The 21,787-nt window shown below is 40.1% G+C and overlaps 1 protein-coding gene across 11 annotated transcripts in view; it reads right to left on the bottom strand.

Moving 5' to 3' along the window:
- NLRC4 (NLR family CARD domain containing 4) overlaps positions 1-20,909 on the bottom strand; it is a 59,323-nt gene extending 38,414 nt beyond the window's left edge. For 4 of the 11 annotated variants that reach the window (XR_011504111.1, XM_070512305.1, XM_070512304.1 and 1 more), the window contains exons 1-3: positions 20,673-20,898; positions 8,574-8,834; positions 5,244-7,283 (exon numbers count right to left, since the gene is read on the bottom strand). Coding sequence is in view for 8 of the 11 variants with exons in the window: in XM_070512305.1 (XP_070368406.1) it covers positions 5,244-7,283; positions 8,574-8,834; positions 20,673-20,760 (2,389 nt within the window). In the remaining 3 variants the exon portion in view is untranslated. Of the gene's footprint in view, positions 1-5,243; positions 7,284-8,573; positions 8,835-9,400; positions 9,443-11,316; positions 11,444-20,672 lie in introns of all 11 variants that reach the window. The other 7 variants (XR_011504113.1, XM_014854946.3, XR_011504112.1 and 4 more) reach the window with 5 other exon arrangements.
- Between the last annotated feature and the right edge of the window lie 878 nt (positions 20,910-21,787).

Here is a 21,787-nt window from a genome sequence, read left to right as displayed (position 1 = left end):
TAAAGAGCTTCTTCAAGGCAAGGGAAAACAGGATTGAAACGAAGAAACAGCCCACTTATTGGGAAAAAATATTTACAAGTTATTTATCTGACAAAGGGTTAATCTCCATAATAAATAAAGAACTCACACAGCTCAACAACAAAAAATCAAACAACCTGATCAAAAAATGGGCAGGGGACATGAACAGACATTTCTCCAAAGATATAAGGATGGCCAATAGACACATGAAAAGATGCTCATCATCACTAATCATCAGGGAAATGCAAATCAAAACTACACTAACTTATCACCTTACACCTGTTAGAATGGCAAAAACATCCAAAACCAAGACTGACAAATGTTGGACAGGTTGTGGAGAAAAAGGAACCCTCATACACTGTTGGTGGGAATGCAAACTGGTGCAGCCACTATGGAAAACAGTATGGAGATTTCTCAAAAAGTTAAAAATGGAAATACCTTATGACCCAGCCATCCCACTACTGGGTATCTATCCTATGAATCTGAAATCAGCAATTCCAAAAGTCCCATGCACCCCTATGTTCATCGCAGCATTATTTACAATAGCCAAGATGGGGAACCAACCTAAGTGCCCAGCAACTGATGATTGGATGAAGAAGATGTGGTATATATATACAATGGAATACTACTCAGCCATAAAAAAGGACAAAATCATCCCGTTCACAACATCATGGATGGACCTTGAGGGTATTATGTTAAGTGAAATAAGCCAGACAGAGAAAGACGAACTCTGTATGACTCCACTCATAGGTGGAAGTTAACATATAGACAAAGAGAACTGATTGGTGGTTACCAGGGGAAAGGGGCGGGGGGGGAGGGCACAAAAGGTGAAGTGATGTACCTACAACATGACTAACAATAATGTACAACTGAAATTTCACAAGGTTGTAAACTATCATAATCTTAATAAAAATAAAAATAGTGGAAGATGGGCATGGATGTTAGCTCAGGGCCAGTCTTCCTCAGCAAAAAGTGGAGGATTGGCAGTGGATGTTAGCTCAGGGCTAATCTTCCTCAAAAAAAAAAAGCTGTATCTTTGAAAAGATCAATAAAATTGATAAATTTCTAGCAAGACTGACAAAGAAAAAAAGAGGAAAAAACAAATTACCAATATCAGAAATGAAAGAGAAGATATCACTACAGAAATTACAGATGTTAAAAGGATAGAGAATAATATGAACAAATCTACACACATAAATTTGACAACATAGCTAAAATCACCCAATTCCTTGAAAGCCACAAACTGCTAAAACTCACCCAACATGACATAAGTAACCTAGATAGTCCTATATAACTATTAAGGAAATTGAATTTGTAGTTTAAATTTTTCCAAAAAAAGAAATCTGCAGAAACAGAAAATTTAACTTGCAAATTCTACCAAACATTCAAAGAGGAAATAACATCCATTCTACACAATCACGTCCTGAAAATAAAAGTAAACACTTCCTAACTCATTTTATGAAGTTACAATTTACCAATATGAAACTCAGACCAAGAGAATAAAACAAAAAAAACCACTTCAGACCAATATTACTCACAACCATAGAAGCAAAATATCCTCGACAAAGTATTACCAAGGAATCCAGCCATATATAAAAAGAATATTATACTATCACCAAGTGCAGTTCATACAGGGAATGTAGGCCTGTTTCAATATTTAGAAATCAATCCATGTAATTCACTATATTAAAAGTCTAAAGAAAAAAACTACATAGTCGTATAAATTGATGCAGAAAAAACATTTGACACATCCAACATCCATTCGTGATAAAAATTCTCAGCAACCTAGGAATAGAAGGAAACTTCCTCAACCTGATAAGAGGCATCTACAAAAAAACTGTAAACATCATACTTAATGGTGAAGGTCTGAATGCTTTCTCCCTACGATCAGGAACAAGGATGTTCACTCTCACCTTTCCTGTTCAACATTGCACTGCAAGTTGTAATTAATGGAATAAGGCAAGAAAATGAAGTAAAAGGAATACAGATTGGAAAGGGAGAAATAAACTGTTCTTTCTGGAGTGAGTTTAGCAAAGGTGCAGATTATGAGATCAGCACAACAAAATCAATTGTATTTCTATATAGTAGTAATAAATAATTGGCAACTAATTTTTCTAAATACCGTTTACAACAGCTCCAAAAGAAGGAAAAAGTTAGGTATAAATCTAATAAAATATATACTGGATCAACATGATGAAAACTACAAAATGGCAATCAAAGAAAATCTAAACAAATGGAAAGAGAAACCATGCTCATGGATTGAAAGATTCAACATGATAAAGATGTCAGTTCTCCCTAAATTGGTCTATAGATTTAATGTAATTCCAACCAAGATCCCAGGAGCTTTTGATGATATAAACAATGCGAGTCTAAAATTTATATGGAAAGACAAAGGAACTAGACTATAAAAAATTATTTTGAAAGAGAAGAATAAAGTTGAAGAAATAATATTAATCAATTTGTGATTTACTATAAAGCTACAGTTTCTGAGACAACGTGATATTGGCAAGAGATAGGCAAGAGTATTGGCAAATGATAGATCAATAGGAGAACAGAGTCCAGAAATACACCCATACAGTTATAGCCAAATGAGTTTTGGACAAAGCTACAAAGGCAATTCAAAGATGAAATAGTCATTTCAACAAATAGAACAACTCGGTATCCATATGCAAGAAAAATGAACCTTAATCTAAACTTCACACCTTATACAAACATTAGCTCAAAATGGATCATATATCTAAATGTAAAACACAAACCTTTAAAAAGAAAAGATAGGAGAAAATCATTACAACCTGAGGTCAGGCAAAAAGTTCTTAGACATGACACCAAAAGCATGATTTGTAAAAGAAAAAATGGAGTGCAACAAAATTTAAAACTTTTGTTCTATGAAAAACACTGTTAAGAGAATGAAAAGACTAACTACAGATTGGGAGAAAATATTTTCAAATCACTTATCTTATGAAGGCCTTGTATCCAGAATATATAAAGAACACAAAACATTGAGAGAACAACCCAATTAAAAATGGGTAAAAATTTGAACAGACACTTCGCCAATGAGGATATATAGTTGACAAACAAGCACACGAAAAGTTTTCAACTTTTTTTTTTTTTTTATAATTATTGTCAATCTTTTTTTTTTTTTTTTTTTAAAGATTTTATTTTTTCCCTTTTTCTCCCCAATGCCCCCCGGTACATAGTTGTGTATTCTTCGTTGTGGGTCCTTCTAGTTGTGGAAAAGTTTTCAACTTTTATCAGCCAACTATGATGAGATAACACTACATAAAGAGTTCCAGTTGCTCCACCTCCTCATCAGCATTTAGTATTGTCTGTTTTTTTTTCTTATTGCAGAATGAAAAAAATAGAAAAACACAAAGAATACTAAGCATTACTGAGAATACAGAGCAACTAAAATTCTCATATATTGCTATTGGAAATGTAAAATGGTACAAACTGGAAAATAGCTTGGAAGTTTCTTAAAAAGTTAAATAAGCACTTGTCATATGGCTCAGCAATCCCACTCCTAAGTATTTACCCAAATGGACTGAAAACTTCTTTTCACACAAAAACGTGTGTAAGAATGCTTATAGTAGCTCTCTTCATAATTGCCCAAACTGGAAATAACCTACATGTCTTTCGATGGTGACAAGATAAACTGTGGTGCATCCATACAGTGGAATACTATTCAGCAATAAAAAGAGATGAACTAAGGGGATTTTGAGGGCAGAAATAGAAACCAATCTTGGGCGTAAATGACAGGGAAGTGGATTTTAGCTATAAGAGAGAATGAGCATTGATTTAAACTCAAATGTCAAAAAGGACCAGGGAGATAATATTATTACAAGAAGTAGAACAAGTGGGCTCTGTGCCCAACCAGAGATTATGTGTCTCGTCTGAAGATCATAGGAACAGATCATGAAGCTCTGGCCGATCATTACCAAGTGAGGAAGTGGGCCCATGGTTGCCAAATCTGCAATTTTCAAGAGAAATGAGAATCCTATATTTTCACAGGATATTCCAGAATTTCAAAATGCTGGCAACTCCTTCAGGGAGATGAGTCATGGCTAGAGGGTGGGGAAGGGAAGGAGACTTTTCATTGTGGATTATTTTATAATTTGGACCATGTTACTCAAAAAATATTACTCAGATATCAAAATACCATATTACTCAAAAAATAAATTAGATTTAAAAAATTAAGAACAAAATATTGGCAACATTAAAAGGAAAATTCTAAACAACGTGTAGGCGAAATTCAGCACATAGGTGGCCAGATTGCAAGATCAATCATCACAAAGGAACAGCCGTCAAGAGGAGATGATGAGCTTCCTGACACAGAAGCTAGTCCAATAAAGTGTGGGTGACTATCCAGAATCTTATAGAAGGGATTCCTGCATTGAGTAGGAGTTTGCAAAGATTATCTGTACGAAAGGGTCTAGATTCTTAAAATGATAGAAAATTTCCTCTACAGGGTGACAAGTGAGAGAGAGCAGAATGGGAAATCACTCGTGGATGAAAATTAATCCAGATTGCAGTCAAGTAGAGCAAGGCTCCTGCCGCCCATAGCCTCACACCACATAGTAGCCTCTGCTCCGGGCAACAGGGCCCATCTACACAAGTGGGCTGTCTACTCGGAAGGCAGACACTCACCTTTAGTGCTATTTTGAATTTGGGAAAAACTCCCCATAACCCAGAAAGATTGCCTCTGCATGTGTGTGTTTGAACTCTGAAACTTCTTCCTGCTAGAAAAAATCTGTTCCCCAAATCTTCTTTCAAAATGAATGCTACTTGGGGTGGAAGTGGGGTGAGTGTGTTCTGGAATTTCCTAGATGAGAATCTAGTTACACAATTAGCCACTAGTTCCTGTAGGTGATTAGTTTACAGGCTGGATTCCTCCAACACTTAAAAGGGGAGAGGTACCACTTGGCAGGGAAGCAGTGGGTGTTAGGTGGAGATGGAGATGCTGACAAGGGGGAGGGTTCAATGAAAACAAGCTTAACCTACTATACACACACACAAACAACACACTTTACCAAATAAATTATATAGCTATTCAATCGGACTATATAGTTTCAGCTCTGGGAATCCTCCCTAAGATGGATCTGACAGCCTTCCCCCAACATGGACCTCTCTCTCCAGCCTTCCCACCTCCCTTCCAAGTTCTGACACCTGGCAGAAACTAATAGAAAATTTAAAGCAACACTATATGATGTCTAATATTTCCACAGTACCGAACCAGGCTTGATTATAGTTTAATCTGCTGATGTTTACAATACCCGGCAGCCGTTGAGCCTGTAGGTCATGAATACTCAAGGTTTTCAGGTTTGTCACAGATGTGATGTGCTGCTCATCTGTTAGGGTGAGGGGACTGGCTTCTACCACGAGGGAATGAATGTTCTTACAGGTGCTAAGGATGGAACTGAGGCTTCCAGCCACGCCAGCACATCTCTTAATGTACAATCTGAGGCTTGTAGCAGAACTGAATATCTTTCCCAGATATTTGATATCTTGCTTATTCAACTTGCTGAAATCCCGGAGTGTGACCTCCAGAGTCTTGAATTCCTGCTTCCAGTTGAAGAACAAAGACACGGCCCTGCTGGGAATGTAGGTTCCTGAGGACTCTTCCGTGTGGGTCCTGCTTGTGTCTTCTGTGGTCTTGTTCTGCGAAGCTGTAGCTCTCCCGTAGAAGTCCAGTTTAACGAAGTCCAGAGCACTTGCACAATTAGGCAAGAGTTCAAAGAAATCAAATAAGTAATCAGGGATGTTCTCTGAGTTGATATATAAGCTTTTACCGCAAAAGAAAGCTTCAAATTCTTCGCTCAGGGCTGATTCGAATCTACTTTCATGGAATAAATTAATGCCACACTCTGTAAAGGAATTGATGTTTATGGCTTTCAGAGTTTCTTGCACGGTGGTGTTTTTCACATTTTCCTTAGATTCCTGCCTCCAGAGAGGTCTCTTGGTGATGGAAAGTCCATGGAGGCTGCCATGTTGACACACTGCTGCAAGGTGTCTCAGAACAGTCCTGGTGGCTTCGGCAGATGATCCGCACGTGTACAGGAGCAGGTTGCTATACTTGGATGTAATGTCTGAAATGAAAGCCATTTTCTGCAAGTGACTGTTCCCCTTGGTCACCTCTTCTGGCTCTTGGGAAGTCAATAAACTGCTGAGTCTGCGTCCCGCTACATACTCCTGGAATGATTTATGAAAGAATTTATACTTTGGCTTGAACTGTTGAGCTGTGTATTTACAGAGGAGTCCAGCTTTCAGTAGGACATCCTCGTGCACACTGGACATGTCCTCCGGTTTGAAATCAAACTTGTGGGAGAACACGCCCTCCAGAGCTAGGTCTCCACAGTGGTCCAGGCTCCGAGTGAAGTCGCTTGCAGCCACCCCTTTACATTTGTGCTTATTTTTCTGTATCAGCAGATCGTAGAAGGTCTTGAACAGCCTTGTTTGTGTATGAGAGTGGAACTCACTCTCCCCCATCTGGATTGCACAAGTTATAACGACAAAGAGAGGAGTCTTCATCAGATTCCTCAAGCACCTGGATTTCTGAATTTGGAGCAACAAGCCTTCAGCGAGCTCCTTTATCAGCACCTCCTGGATGAGAGCCTGGGCGCTGTCCTCCGTCATATCCCCCACTTCGGCAATCAGGGCACCAAACTGCCTGATGTGCCTCAGACACTCAGTGGTGGTGGTAACAATGACCATATTCTTGAAATGGTGGTTTTCCTTTATCAGGGCTTCAATTTCTGGGCAGTTCTGGGCCTTGAATTCATTGTAGCCATCAAGGAGAAAAAGAACTCTCTGCCGTAGCTTCAACAGCTTGGCCATGAAAGTCTGCTTCCTGATCGTGTCAGGGATACCCAGGAGTTGATCACTCAGGGTTTCAAAGAGTCCACCCTGGGCCCTGCTCAAACGGAGAAAAAAGACTAATTTGAACTTGGTCAGAGCCCTGCACTTTCCAGAGGCCCAGAGCATGGCGATTCGCTGTAGCAGAGTGGACTTCCCTTTGCCAGATTCCCCTTCGATGATGCAGGGGCTCTGAAGAGTGTCTAGCAGACCGCTCAGGCTCAGCTGCTCCAGACGGTGATGGTGGTGGTCTTTCCTCCATAGAACAGGTTCTGTGAAAGTGCTCTTCAAATTAAAAATAATGTCAATATCTTCACCCAAGGGATAGAAGTTCAGAAAAGATGGGGTATGGTAGAAATCTTTCAAGTCTTGAGCCAAATCATCTAAGTCTCCTTCTGACATCTGATGGAAAAGACCTGTTAGAGAAGAAGTGACGTTAAAAAGGACCCAATTCTGTGTCTCCCCAGAACCTAGAATTCAGGAGGATGAAGGGGTGGGGGGAGGAATACTGAGACTCTTCCTTTGATAACTTTACCTGCCCTAGTTCTGAACTGGCACAAAGGGTTCCAAATATTTACTCCTGCTTTTCCCTGTCAGCTTTTACCCTTCTTCCCCCCCCTTTTTTTTTTTTTCCTTTTTCTCCCCAAAGCCCCTCAGTACATAGTTGTATATTCTTTGTTGTGGGTCCTTCTAGTTGTGGCATGTGGGACGCTGCCTCAGCGTGGTTTAATGAGCAGTGCCATGTACGCGCCCAGGATTCGAACCAACGAAACACTGGGCCGCCTGCAGCAGAGTGCGCGAACTTAACCACTTGGCCACGGGGCCAGCCCCTGCCCTTCTTCCCCTTTTGCCTTCTGCTTCCTCCTTTCCACCACCAAATCTTGTAGCAGCTGATTGGCAATGGGAGGAGCCTGTGTTTGGGTTAAGGAAAGTACATGAGAATGGTGGGGATATGGCTGAGAATAATGGTTAGGGGTAACTTTCAACAGATCAAGCCTTAACCTTGATTATAATCTGTCATGAAATAATTTAAAGGAATCAAAACTAAATTAATATTTCATGAAATGCAGAATCATGCTCCATTAGTCAGTCAGGCTGTCTTTGCCATGGTGCCTGGATCATGGGTAGGTAGTCAACTGGACCACTCAACCACAGATGGTCCTCACCAAATGAAGGAATGTTGAGAACCACTGCTGCCTTGACTTCTTAAGTGCCTTCATTGTCCAATTTGATTTTTTTAAAAAGATTTTATTTTTCCTTCTCCTCCCCAAAGCCCCCCATTACATAGTTGTATATAATTTAGTTGTGGGTCGTTGTAGTTGTGGTACGTGGGACACCGCCTCAGCATGGCCTGATGAGTGGTGCTAGGTTCGTGCCCAGGATTCAAACCCATGAAACCCTGGACTGCCAAAGGAGGGCACACGAACTTAACCACTCAGCCACGGGGCCAGCCCCTCCAATTTGATTTTGAAGTGAGACTATATACTGAATCATTCGCCAACCCTGGAGTTACTTGTTTGGCTTCACCATCAAGTGATTTAATGGGAGTTTTTTCTGATAGTGTCTGAGCTTTTCCTTAGCCTGACCAAAGCCCACTGCCCCATGATATAAAGATGGAGGAGAGCAGAGGCTCTGTCATGGGGATTGTGGGTCTTCCCCATGGTTTATTCTATTTGTAGAACAAATGCAAGCAAATTGATACTTACTTTGTCCGTTCAAGTCTTGAAACAGAGGATAGTTCCACTTTTCAAGGGATTTAAGAAAGAGGTTACAGGCTTCTGAACCCTTCTTCAAAATCATGTGAATGAGTTGTCTTGCAGCATCCTGCTCAACCTTCTCGCAGCAAATGATGTTTACTTCTTCGTAATTCACAACATTCCACACAAATAGCTCATCCACAACTTGTTTTATAACAGTCATTCCCATCCTTTGAATGAGGGCTTGGCTATTGTCCTTTATGAAATTCACTGAGGAGGTGGAGAAAAATATACACATTTATTTATTTATAAATAAACATAAATTGTGCATATCAGCATCGTGTAGCCAGAGCATTCAGATCACGCGTTTTTTTCCTTTGGACCCATCTTGAGTTATGGAGATGCCAAATGATTGAATTCCAAGCCCTCAAGAAAAGCTCTGCAAAGCCCCTCATCCCTATTCCTAGAGTCCTTGGTGAGCAAGATGGTTTTTCTTTGGTAACGAAGTAAGACAAGCAATCTTGTCCCCTCAGTATAAAAGGGTCCTCAGTGAGGTCATAGTGGTAAGACTATGGGCTTTAAAGTGATAAGACTGGCCTAGGATCTGTCAGTTGCTAACATCTGTGTAACCTTGGCAAGTTGCCAAACCTCTTTGAGGCTATTTCAGTGCTGTGCTGCTAAATGTTGAATAAACTGGTTCTCTGTGGGTAAAGGCCCTAATCTGTAGCATTTACCAGTCTCTGTGTTATAAATATTCCCACCATGGCTGATTTCAAGCTAACAGCATATGTCAACTGGCTAACAAAAATCATGAAAATTCAACAATTAGGTCTCACCAAACAGTACGAAGCAGCTCCAGTACACCACTCGTGCCTTACCTGTACAATGGGATCGAGGACAGTATTTAATTTAGGAAGTTGTTATGAGAATCTGTGTATGCTATCTTATACGAATAGCTCAACACATGTTAGCTACTGTTTTTGGCCATTACTCTGCTGTCACCACTAAAAGGAGTAGTACCTTTTATCTCCCATAGAGTTTGGTCATTTCTGAAGAGTATGACTGCAAAACAGCTGTTTGTGTCCAGTGTAAGCTCCCACCTCTCCTCGTCCCTGGGGAAGCTGTGTCATTTCTGTGTCTGGCTCTCCAAGATCTAACTTTCAAATGCAGACCCAGGCAGTCTACGACAGCTCGGAGAAATGTCTCCCTGGTTTTTCACTCTCAGATGCTGTCTGCACTAGTTGTCTTGCTGGGCTGGGCTGCTCCTGGTTTTCAAATCTTTCTGGACTCATCCAAGTGGATGTGGTCCTCCCAAAGGCCCCAAGCCCTCTCTGGTCTGAAAGGTACCATCAGGCACTCCAACTCCCAGAATCCCACCCAGCTTCCCTTTCTCTCTGGTGCAGATCTCTACCACTAGCCTCAGCTGGAATGTTACCACATCTTTGTCTACATGTCCTGTCAGCGAGTCTCATGTCTCTCCCTCTGGGGTCTCATCTGTTCTCCTGGCTTCTACATCCTCCCTCTGGAGATGACCTCTAAGTCTGGGTCTAGCCACGATCTTCATTTTACTGTTGAAGAAACGTCACCTAGGAAAGTCCCAGAGACCTCTGCAAGGTCATAAAACTATACTTTTTGAGGCTACATTTCTTCAGCTATAGAACTAAGACATTGATACTTTAACTATTAACTGTCATGAAAAATATTGACTAAAGTCACATTCATAAAAATGTTTTAAAATTTGAAAAGTGTACTGCTATGTAACTGTAAGATGTCCTTATTAGTAACCATGGTATAGCTCCCTGTGTGTGGACTATCATACCCCTCTCTTACCAAGAAGTCAGATAAACGCAAGCTGTTCGTTCGTTCACTCAGTATTCATTCTCATCAGAATGTCTCTTCATCTAGACCACCACTGTACAGTAGAATTTCTGATATGATGGACATGTTCTATATTTGCGCTGTCTGAGAGAGTAGCCATTAGCCACATGTGGCTATCGAGCACTTGAAATGTGGCTAATGTGACTATGCAACTGAATTTTAAATTTATTTAATTTTTATTTATTTAAATTCACATTTAAATAAACAACATGGCCAGTGGCTGCTACATTGGTTAATGCAGGTCTACACCCCGTCATCAAAGCGTTACATTTTGGTTACCACTTAGATCTACACTGTGTTTCTTCAGAATGATCTTGACAGGTATATCTCTCTGTTTTCTGGATAGAAGGATATGGCTGAAGAGGTGATGGCAGGGGACCAATATTTTAAAACATGCACCTTGTCACTCTTTGTGTGAGTCCTACCCTATTTTTGGTTCTGCCTTTTATCACGGGCTGCCATGTTTGTAACTGAATTCTGAAAATCACAGAAGAATGTTTATCAGGACTTCCACATATAACTAGTCGGGGGAAGGCATGAATTGATTTTCTATTCAATATCATCAGTATTTGGTAGCACACTATATAATAAGGCAGATTTTTTTTTTTTTTAAAGATTGGCACCTGGGCTAACAACTGTTGCCAATCATTTTTTTTTTTTCTGCTTTATCTCCCCAAACCCCCCAGTACATGGTTGTATATCTTAGTTGCAGGTCCTTCTAGTTGTGGGATGTGGGACACCGCCCCAACGTGGCTCGACGAGCAGTGCCATGTCCGCACCCAGGATCCAAACCCTGGGCCGCTGCAGCAGAGCACGCGAACTCAACCACTCGGCCATGGAGCCAGCCCCCAGATTTTATTTCTAGTGCACTTACTTGTTGTGAATAAAAGCTCTTCACCTTTCTATAACTCAGTAGATGATATTATTTCCAAGTGGACAGGTCAAAGATGATCCCAGTATTGTCCTCTTCTTTCTGTAAAGCTGCTCCTCATTCTGTAAAACTACCAAAACAGAACCAGAAACTATCAAGCAGCAACCATTGTCACTTCTGTACTTCTTTTTTTTCTCCCCACACCAAATAAGGACACAACATACCTAATGTTTGACATTCATTTTTTTTATTTACTATATTTTTGAGACCTTTCTATATCAGTTAAGTATTAAACTGCCTCATTTCTAAAATCAACCTCTTCAAAGTATGATTTACATGCAATAAAATGCAAAGAGTCTTTGACAAACATATACACCCAAGTCGATAATACCCCTGTCAAGATTTAGAATATTTCCATCACTACCGAAAGTTCCCTTGTGTCCCTGTATGGTCCATCCCTCCTATTCCCCACCAAAGCAACCACTGGTCTGATTTCAACTATAAATTAGTTTTGCCTGTTTTAGAAGTACATATAAATGAAAAAATACAGTATGTGCACTTGTGTCTGGCTCCTTTCACTTACCAGCATGTTTTTGAGATTTGCCTTATTGTTTGCATGTGTTGGTAGTTCACTCCTTTTTGTGGCTGAGCAATATTCCATTGTATGAACAGATTAGTTTACTTATCAATTCTCGTATTGATGGACATTTAGTTTGTTTCCAGTTTTTGGCTATTATGAATGAAGCTGCTATGAACATTCATGTACAAGTATCCTTTCATACATATGTTTTCATTTCTCTTGGGTAAAATACCTACAAGTGGAATTCCTGGGTCATATGTAAGTGTATGTTAATTTTATAGAAGGTGCCAAACTGGTTTTCAAAGTGGTTATACCATTTTATATTCCCACTGGCATGTAAAACCAACAGTTCCAGCTGTTCCAAATCCTTACTAGCACTTGCCATTATCCATATTTTTAATTTTAGCCATTCTAATGAGTTGGTAGTGGTATCTCATTATGTATTTTTAGTTTTCTTGATGACTAATGATGTTGAGCATCTTTTCCTGTACCTTTTTGTTAGTTCATAAATCTTTTGTAAAGTATCTGTACAAATCTTTTGCCCATTTTACAAATTGGCTTGTCTTTTTATTATTGACTTTTGAGTTCTTCATAAATTCCAGATGCAAGTTTTTTGTCAGATATATGTGTTGTGAATATTTTCTTCTAATCTGTGGTTGTTTTGATGGTACCTGGGATTTAATTTATAGAGATAACTGAGTGACAAAATGGAGAGGTCAATGCCAATGAGAGAAGTTTTATTACTTACAATTCCCAAGAGAAGGAGGACGTGCCATGCCATACAGGGTCCCACAGGACCACACAGGGAAGTACCAGAGTTGATCAGGAGGCAGAAGGAGCAAAGGAAAAAAGCTTAGCCCAGAGCCTCTCTTACAGTTTTCATAGGAAGGAATGAGTGAGGCAAGGTAGGCAAGTTTGAGCAAGTTTAAGATTGGGTAATTTGAATAATTTCAGCAGACTGTGGGCTCTACAGGGTAGCCCTGTAGTAATTTAGGCCAGGGGATATATTGGTGTTTGGGTGTGAGAGTTAGATGAAGTTAGTGGCTGGGGATATGGATTTCGGGGTTGATTGGTTTGTATATGAAAGGCACACTCACAGGCAAGTTTTTTGCTATCCCTAGGAAATTGCTAGCCCTGGTAGGGGCAGTCTCTCCCAGCCAGCAAAGCTCCCAGGATAGCAAAGCATCATAAAATATAGAAAATTTAAAACATGATTAATACAATGGTTTGCCTTTCCATTCACTTACATCTTTTGAAGAGCAAAACATTTCCATTTTTATGAAGTCCAACTTACTTTTTCTTCTTTGATTCATGCTAGTTGTCTTCTATCTACAAAATCATTGTTGTCTTGAGCCACAAAGATTTTCATGTAAGTTTTCTTCTAGAGGTTTTATAATTTTAGCTTTTACATTTAGGTCATTGATCCATTTTGAGATAATTTTGGTTTATGATGTGAAATAAAGAGTTGAGGTTCATTTTTTTCCCCATAGGGATATCTGGTTTTTCTAGCATGATTGGTTGAAAAGAGTATCTTTTACCCATTGAATTTGTGAAGCTATTCCTGGATTCTATTCTGTTCTATTGATTTATATGTCTGTCCTTATTCCAATATCACATGGTCTTGATCATTGTATCCTTAAAATAAATCTTAAAATCAGGTAGCGTAAATACTTTAATTTTATTCTTTTTTAGAATTGTTTGCATTTCCATATAAATTTTAAGATTAGTTTATTGATTTCTATTTTTAAAAGAAGCCTTTTTGACTTCTGGTCTCTGGTCTGGCATGTAAGGAAGTTGTTACTCTAACCTAATATCAAGTAAAAAGCTGAATAAACTGAAAATCAGTAATTCTCTTTAGATATATCAGAGAATTGAGGTCACAGGCAAATTGCTGCCCTAAAATTGGAGAGACAGTCAGGTGGATACAGAGAAAGAGAATCACAATTTACTGGAGCAGAAACCCGCAAGGAGCAGGAACTCATGAGCAGAAACCTCTGAGGAACCAGTATCCTGTTAGGAAATCCTAAACCATGATTGGCAAATTGCTAGAGGCTCAGTGTAGACAAGTATGAGAATTAAAACCTCCAGGAGAGGCTAGTCTTAGGAAGGCCCCCAGGCTCTTGTGAGTTTTACCTCCAAGAGTCCTGCCAAGTTCTCATAATGAAGATTAGAGTGATGAGAAATTTTCACATGTTGAGATGTATGGGATAGCTAGTCTGGTTTAGACCTGATTTGGTCTCAACTAAAGGAGCCTGACTTATGGCCTGTGAAACATTTGTGGTACATCTGCTTTAACTGCTGAAGTAAAGAATGGATTAAACATTATCTCAAAGTAAAAGAATGCAGTCTGAGGATAAGGATGCATGCTTCCTTTCCTATGGTGCCAGTATCAGTACTTCTGAAGATAAGCTTCCTTTCCTGGACATCAGGGTCATGTTCACCCGCTAATCTACAACTAAATATCTCGTTGAAATTTCGATGAATGTGTATCCTGGGCATGTTTGACGTCTGTTCTTTGTTCTAAAAAGGTATAAAACTGTACTGAAAACCGTGCTTCTCTGGAACGCTTTCTTCCTTTGTGGAGACTGCCTTCCCGGATCATAGTTCTTAACCTGGTTCAGGTAAAAGTCACCTTCTCTCTCTTATCTATAGAATGGTTATTGGTTATTTTCATTGACAGAGAAAAATCCTGTCTCATGCTTCCAGCAAGGGGAAGGGAAAAGTAGCCATTTTGAAATAGACCCAGAGCATTCTATTCTTCTTAAAAAGGACTGCCCTCAAGACAAATTTTACCAGAGCCTCACCTACAGGGCTATTATCAGAGCCCAGCTGACCTGGGGATGGGGAAATATCCAGCTTGAGCCTCCTCTAGGTTTACATATGGGAGATCTTTAATTAATTTATTAATTTTACTACAGACTTTAGTGACTTTAAAAGTCACCACAATCAATCCCAAAGAAACAAAGGCATACACCATATTTCAAGTTCTGGAATATAATATGAAACAGAATGTTTACGAATTTCTGCTGAACTTATCCTTATAACTATTTTTTTATGTTGCCTCATTTGAAAGAAATTTTTTGAAATTAAAATTTTTAGAAAGTGTTCTTCATTTAACTATGAGCTAAGATATATTGAAAATTCTGGTATTACTGTCTCTTGAACACAAATATGCACAATGATCAGGTTGCTAAAGTCATTGACAAGGTTGCAGAAGGTAAGGTTTGAAAAGGGATTTGATTGTTCATCACTATGCTGGACCAATATGTAGGTATAAATTTTTCATTTTTTTTATACTGCAGTGTTTACTCTAGTTTATTTATTTATTTTTACTGCTATGATTATGCACACAAAGTTTAATAAAAGAAAATTATCACTATAAAACAACAACAACAAATAAAAAACTAGATTCAAAAATGGGCAAAGAGGGGCCAGCCCTATGGCCTAGTGGCTAAGTTCTGCACACTCTACTTCGGTGGCTCAGGTTTGGTTCCCAGGTATGGACCTACACCACTTGTCTGCAGCCATGCTGTGGTGACAACCCACATACAAAATAGAGGAAGATTGGTACAGATGTTAGCTCAGGGTGAATCTTCCTCAGCAAAAATTTAAAAAAAAAGAAAGGGGAAAGAATTAAGTAGACATTTCCCCAAAGAAGATAAACAATGGCCAATAAGCATATGAAAAGATGTTCAACATCACTAATCATAAAGGAAATGCAAATCAAAAGCACAATGAGATATCACCTCAGGCCTATTAGAATGACTACTATTAAAAACAAAAAACAACAACAGAAAATAACAAGTATTGATGAGGATGTGGAGGAATCAGAACCCTTGTGCACTGTTGATAGGAATGAAAAATGGTGCAGCTATTATGGAAAACAGTCTGGCAGTTCTTCAAAAAATTAAAAATAGGATTACCATAAGATCCAGCAATTCCACTTCTGGGTGTATATCCAAAAAATTGAAAGCAAAGTCTCAAAGAGATATTTGTACAACCATATTTATAGCAGCATTATTCATGAGAACCACTTGGGTAGAAGCAACTCAAGTGTTAAGTGACAGATGAATGAACAAACAAAATGTAGTATATACATAAAATGAAATATTATTCAGACTCAAGAAGGAAGGAAATCCTGTCACAAGCTACAGTATGGATGAACCTTAAGGACATTATGCTAGGTGAAATAATCTATTCACAAAAAGATGAATACTATATGCTTCCACTTATATGACATATCTAGAATAGTAAAATTCATAGAAACAAAAAGTAGAATGGTGGTTGCCAGGGACTATGGGGAGGAGAAAATGGGGAGCTGTTGCTTAATGGATACAGAGTTTCAACTTTGCAAAATGCAAAAGTTCTGGAGATTGATTGTACAACAATGTGAATGTGCATAACACTACTGAATTGTACACTTAAAAACTGCTGAAGATGAAGGGCCAGCCTGGTGGTGTAGCAGTTAAGTTCGCATGTTCTTCGGCAGCCCAGGGTTTGCCAGTTCAGATCTTGGGTGCGGACCTACGCACCACCTATCAAGCCATGCTGTGGCAGGTGTCCCACATATAAAGTAGAGGAAGATGGGCACAGATGTTAGCTCAGGGCCAATCTTCCTCAGCAAAAAGAGGAGGATTGGCAGCAGACATTAGCTCAGGGCTAATCCTCCTCAAAAAAAAAAAAAAAGGTTAAGGCAGTAAGTTTTACATTACATATATTTTACCACAATTAAAAATTAAAAAAAAAAAAAGAAAATTGTCACTGTCTGGGCTTCTTTTCTGGCCATTACTATCATTAATTTGTTATATGATTATTATTGAAAATAGCGTTGTATAAAGGAGAGGGATGTTCAAAATTATTTGCTTAACTGTCAAATATGCTAGGTACACCCAACCAAGGTACAAATAGTCATGCTCTTAGGACCAAACTTTTCATCACTGGACAAATAAGATCAAAATGGGGGTCTGGCCTGGTGGTGTAGTGGTTGAGTTTGCACGCTCTGCTTCAGCAGCCCAGGGTTCACAGGTTAAGATCCTGGGCACTGACCTACACACTGCTCATCAAGCCACGCTGTGATGGTGTCCCACATACAAAATAGGGGAAGTTTGGCACAGATGTTAGCTCAAGGATAATCTTTCTCAAAGAAAAAGAGGAAGACTGGCAGTAGACGTTAGCTCAGGGACAGCCGTCCTCACCAAAAAACAAAAAGGAACTTCATCTTAGACAGCTAATGGATATGGCATTAAAGAACTGGGCCCCAGTGTGTCTGTGTGGGGAGCCAGAGGATCCAAGGCTTTCAGAGATGAGCGAAGCAAGAAAAGCTGTCAAAGGAAGAAAGAGTGTCTTCCCAGGCAGTTTTTCAAACTGGTCAACTCATTAGGAGGTCATGATATCATTTTAAGTGGGTTACAATTAGTGCATTTTTAAAATATGAAATAGAATTAAAGGTGAAATCAGAATGCATTGTATTTTTTCATGAAAGTTTTGTTCCGGTTAATTATATATCCCAGCACTGGGTGCTGATGTTAAGATCTGTTTCTCATTGTGAGTTGTGATCAATAAAAGTTTGAAGGTCAGTGTTCTAGGGGAACCCTGCAGAGGGATATTTAATTCTGCCTGGAAGAGGTGACTTTTGAGTAGTTCTTGAAGGAAACCAAAGTTCACCGGCCTGTAAAGAGGAAAGGCTATTTCTGGGCAGAGGAAGCAGCTCTTTAGGGAAAAGGCCATCGGGCAACCAGCCTGAAAATAAGGATTGGGTAGCACAGGAGTGTGAGCAAGGGCCTATTTTGATGTCAGGACTGAGTTCAGATTCCAGCTCCACCAGTGATAGGCTGGGAGACCTCGACCAAAGAATAGTGACCGGCACACAGAAAGGACTCCGTAAATAGCAGCAACTATAGTTTCTTCCCTCCCTTTCTACCCCATCAAAAAGGGGTGGGTGTGAGAGGAATCAGACCTCCATCAGAGGTCGTGGTCAGAGTTTAAGGGAAAACAGAAAAAAGAGGAAGAAGGTAGAGGAAGGAGCCAAGAAGTTCCTTATATTCACATGTAAACAGATTAAACTAGCCCCAGACCCGGCCATCCAGTCACTTTGCTAAAATAGTCAATTATAATTGCTCCGTGGATCATCAGGCAGGAATCTCAGCTGAGGCTGAAGATGCTAAAAATTCATATTCAGTTTGGATACTGAAAGTATTCTTCCTACCCACAGAGAGAGTCTGTGACCGGATCAGGGAACCAAGTCAGTGACAATTGACTAGTTATTGGCTGCTCTCGAGAATAAAATCTACGCATAGTCTGAAGCCCAGATAGTTCACTCTCAGTTACCCACTGGTATGAAGTACAGGGCTGTGACCAGTTTGCTCCCCTGCATCACGGCTATGGCTCTGAACACTCCCCACCCCAAGCAAGCTGTCTAGTAAACAATTGAACTGCGTGGAAGAAATCCATTTCCTATATTTGTACTTTGGAAAATAATATTTAGAACTAATTCTAAAAATGGGTATTTTCTTCCAAATGGTTACATGAGCTCCTTAGAGAACTGAAGTTTCTTGGGACCCATATAACCCGTGTCTATGGAGTCATTCCCACAACATATGGATGAAATGAGAGAAAAGTTATATATAATGGGAGCAGAGAGGCACCACACAGAAGAGGAAAATGTGTGTGAACTTTGGCCTTGCAGTCCTGAATTCAAATCCTCACTCTGCAGTTTATTAGATGAGTACCCTTACTTCTCTGAGTCTTGCTTTCTTTATCTGAAACACTGACATGAATAAAACTCATCTCCTAGGACTGCCGTGAAGATTAAATGGGAAAGCAGTTGGAACAGAGACAGTCAGTGGGTGTTATCTGTCTTCCTTTCTAGTAAGAAGGTTCTAGACTGGAGTGTTCTTAGATCTCAAGTAGACTCCAGCAATCTCACATGTTATTGTTAACATTAGTGTTTTGGGCTACATTGTGTTCCTTCAAAATCGTATATTGAAGTCCCAGCCCCTGCCACCTCGGAATGGGACTGTGTTTGATGATAGGGCCTTTAAAGATGTACAGACAGTGCCTGACTGACTTAGAATCTTTCAACTTTACAATGGTGTGAAAGCGATACACATTCAGTAGAAACTATACTTTGAATTTTGATCTTTTTCCGGGCTATTGATATGCAGTATGGACTCTGTCATGATGCTGGGCAGCAGTGGCGGTGAGCCACAGCTCCCGGTCAGCCACGTGATCACGAGGGTAAACAACTGATACACTTACAACCATTCTGTCCCCGTACAACTGTTCTGTTATCTGCTTTCAGTGCAGTACTCAATAAATTACATGAGATAGACAACACTTTATTATAAAATAGACTTTGTGTTAAATGATTTTGTCTGGCTGTGGACTAATGGAAGTGCTCTGAGCGCATTTAAGGTAGGCTAGGCTAAGCTATGACGTTCTGTCGGTTGGGTGTATTAAATGCGTTTTTGACTTAGGATATTTTCAACTTACGATGGGATTATTGGGATGTAAACCCCCATCATAAGTCAAGGAAGATCTGTAATTAAGTTAAAATGAGGCCATTAGGGTGGCCCTAATCTAATCTGACTGGTATCCTTACAAGAGGAGATTTGGACCCACAAAGAGAGACCCCAGGGATGCACGCCCAGAGGAGAGACCATGGAGGACGCAGGGAGAAGGCAACCATCTGAAGCCAAGGAGTGCAGCCTCAGAAGAAGTCAGACCTGCAGACACTTTGATCTTGGACTTCTAGCCTCCAGAACTGTGAGAAAATAACTTTGTGTTGCGTAGGCCACCCGGTCTGTGGTATTTTGTTATGTTAGCCCAGGCAGACTCCTGCAATTAGTATTACAGAAGTGTCCTGACCTGTTAAGAGAACAGTAATAGGAGCCTGTGTTCTATCCTAGTTCTGTAGACAAATTAGCTGCGTGACTTGAAGCAAGTCATTTAATTCTCTCCACCATATTTCCCCCTCTCTAAAACCAGGGTTGTAAGGATTAACTGAGATAAAGTATGTAAAGACCCCATCAATAATAGGGGTCCTGTAAACAGTGGTTTCCTTCACTTCTCTGTCCAGATATCAGGTTTCTTGTCAGTAATTCAGAGGAATGGATGGACTGAGTTGTCCCCCCAGGTCTTTTGAGCTCTGATCTTCAACTCTAACAATAGTCTAAGGAACAAGAGTAGGTTTCATTTCTATAAGGCCAAAAATTATCTCAAAGTCCTTCCCTTCACTTTGTCTCATAGTAAACACAGATTCATCCCTCTGACTTAAAGTGCATTTATACAGCAATTCCAAGGGACTGATGAAGGCCCCCAGATCAGACTGACTGCCCCTAAAAGTTTCCCTGCAGGCAAATCCAGCCAGCCATGCGAAACCATGTTCTTTGGAGTTAAGGTTTTTATACCCAGCAGACAAAAGCTTTAAACGAATGTAAATCCAAATTTCAATATTTGGTTGCAAAACCCACTTAAAAATCCCACTCTTGGGGCTGGCCCCGTGGCTGAGTGGTTAAGTTCATGCCCTCCACTTCAGCGGCCCAGGGTTTGCCAGTTCAGATCCTGGGCATGGACCTACACACCGTTCATCAAGCTGGCATCCCACATAGAAGGACGAGAATGATCTACAACTAGGATATACAACTATGTACTGGGGCTTTGGGGAGAAAAAAAAACCAAGAGGAAGATTGGCAACAGATGTTAGCTCAGGACCAATCCTCTCTCCCACCCCCCCCCACCCCCCCCCCCCAAAAAATCCCATTCTCTCTCTCCATGGTACCTGGTTGAGCAATCCGGTTGCTCTCTCTTCTTGGTGGATAGAAAGCCACTCTTAAAGTAAAATTTCTGGGGCAGTCCTGGTGTGCCATGGTTAAGTTCGCATGCTCGGCTTCATTGGCCTGGGGTTCGCCAGTTCAAATCCCTGGTGTGGACTTACACACTACCCATTAAACCATGCTGGGTGGCATCCCATGTATAAAGTACAGGATGTTCTCACAGATGTTCACTCAGGGACAATCTGCCTCAAGCAAAAAGAGGAAGAATGGCAACGGATGTTAGCTCAGGGTCAATCTTCCTAAAAAAAAAATACAGTTTCTTGTTATTTGCTTTCTGTTTCACAATAAAGCCTACCTTTTCCTGTAGATGTGGCAAGGGATCGTAAAAGAAGTTCTTTTTCTTTTCTCAAATCATAGTAAGAATGGTTTGGACAGAAGTACCACCAGTTTCGAAAAAGAAGATGTATGTAAGCAGACGCAGCCAGGGAAAGAAGTGAAACGAGCTTAAAGACGCAAGAGCTGGATTCACATCAGGAATTCATGCAAGCACATCCTCCATGTGGCTGCACCAGTTCCTTTTGCAAATGGATTTGCAGTCAGGTGTTTTCAATGCATTTGGAATAGATAATTTACTAGAAATTTTGGCATCCTGAGTAAGTGCCAAGAGCTACATCCCTCGCCCTTTTGCTCTTCCTCTCAGTCTCTCCCACCCCTTGTTATCCTGGGACTGTGGCATAGTGGAAATGCCCAGGGCTCTGGAGCCAAAAGACCTGAGTTCAAGTGTGGATTCCATCTTGCAACTAAAACAAGTCACGTAAGGTTCTTAGCAGTAAAATGGTGGCAACCCAGCTTGCGCCAGGATTGTTATGAATATCAACTTAGATACTGTATCCAAAAGCACCACATCAGTGCTATGCTGTGACTTTAAGCATTTATAGATACTCATGCTTTTCATTCCCAGTTTAATGGGAAAGGAGGGAAAAAGTCATAATATTTTTTCTCTCTGGGGCCTATAATTCATAACTCTAATAGTTGTTCTAGAATTTTGCTAGTGTTCTGCCCTTATAGTCAGTGGCAGGGGAGGTTCTTGGGTCAAGTCGTGCTTGGCAACTTCCTAATA

Source organism: Equus asinus, chromosome 6, assembly GCF_041296235.1.
Source record: "Equus asinus isolate D_3611 breed Donkey chromosome 6, EquAss-T2T_v2, whole genome shotgun sequence".
Taxonomy (NCBI): Eukaryota; Metazoa; Chordata; class Mammalia; order Perissodactyla; family Equidae; genus Equus; species Equus asinus.
The sequence above is the reverse complement of the archived record's forward strand: the minus strand, read 5'-3'. Positions and strand labels throughout refer to the sequence as shown.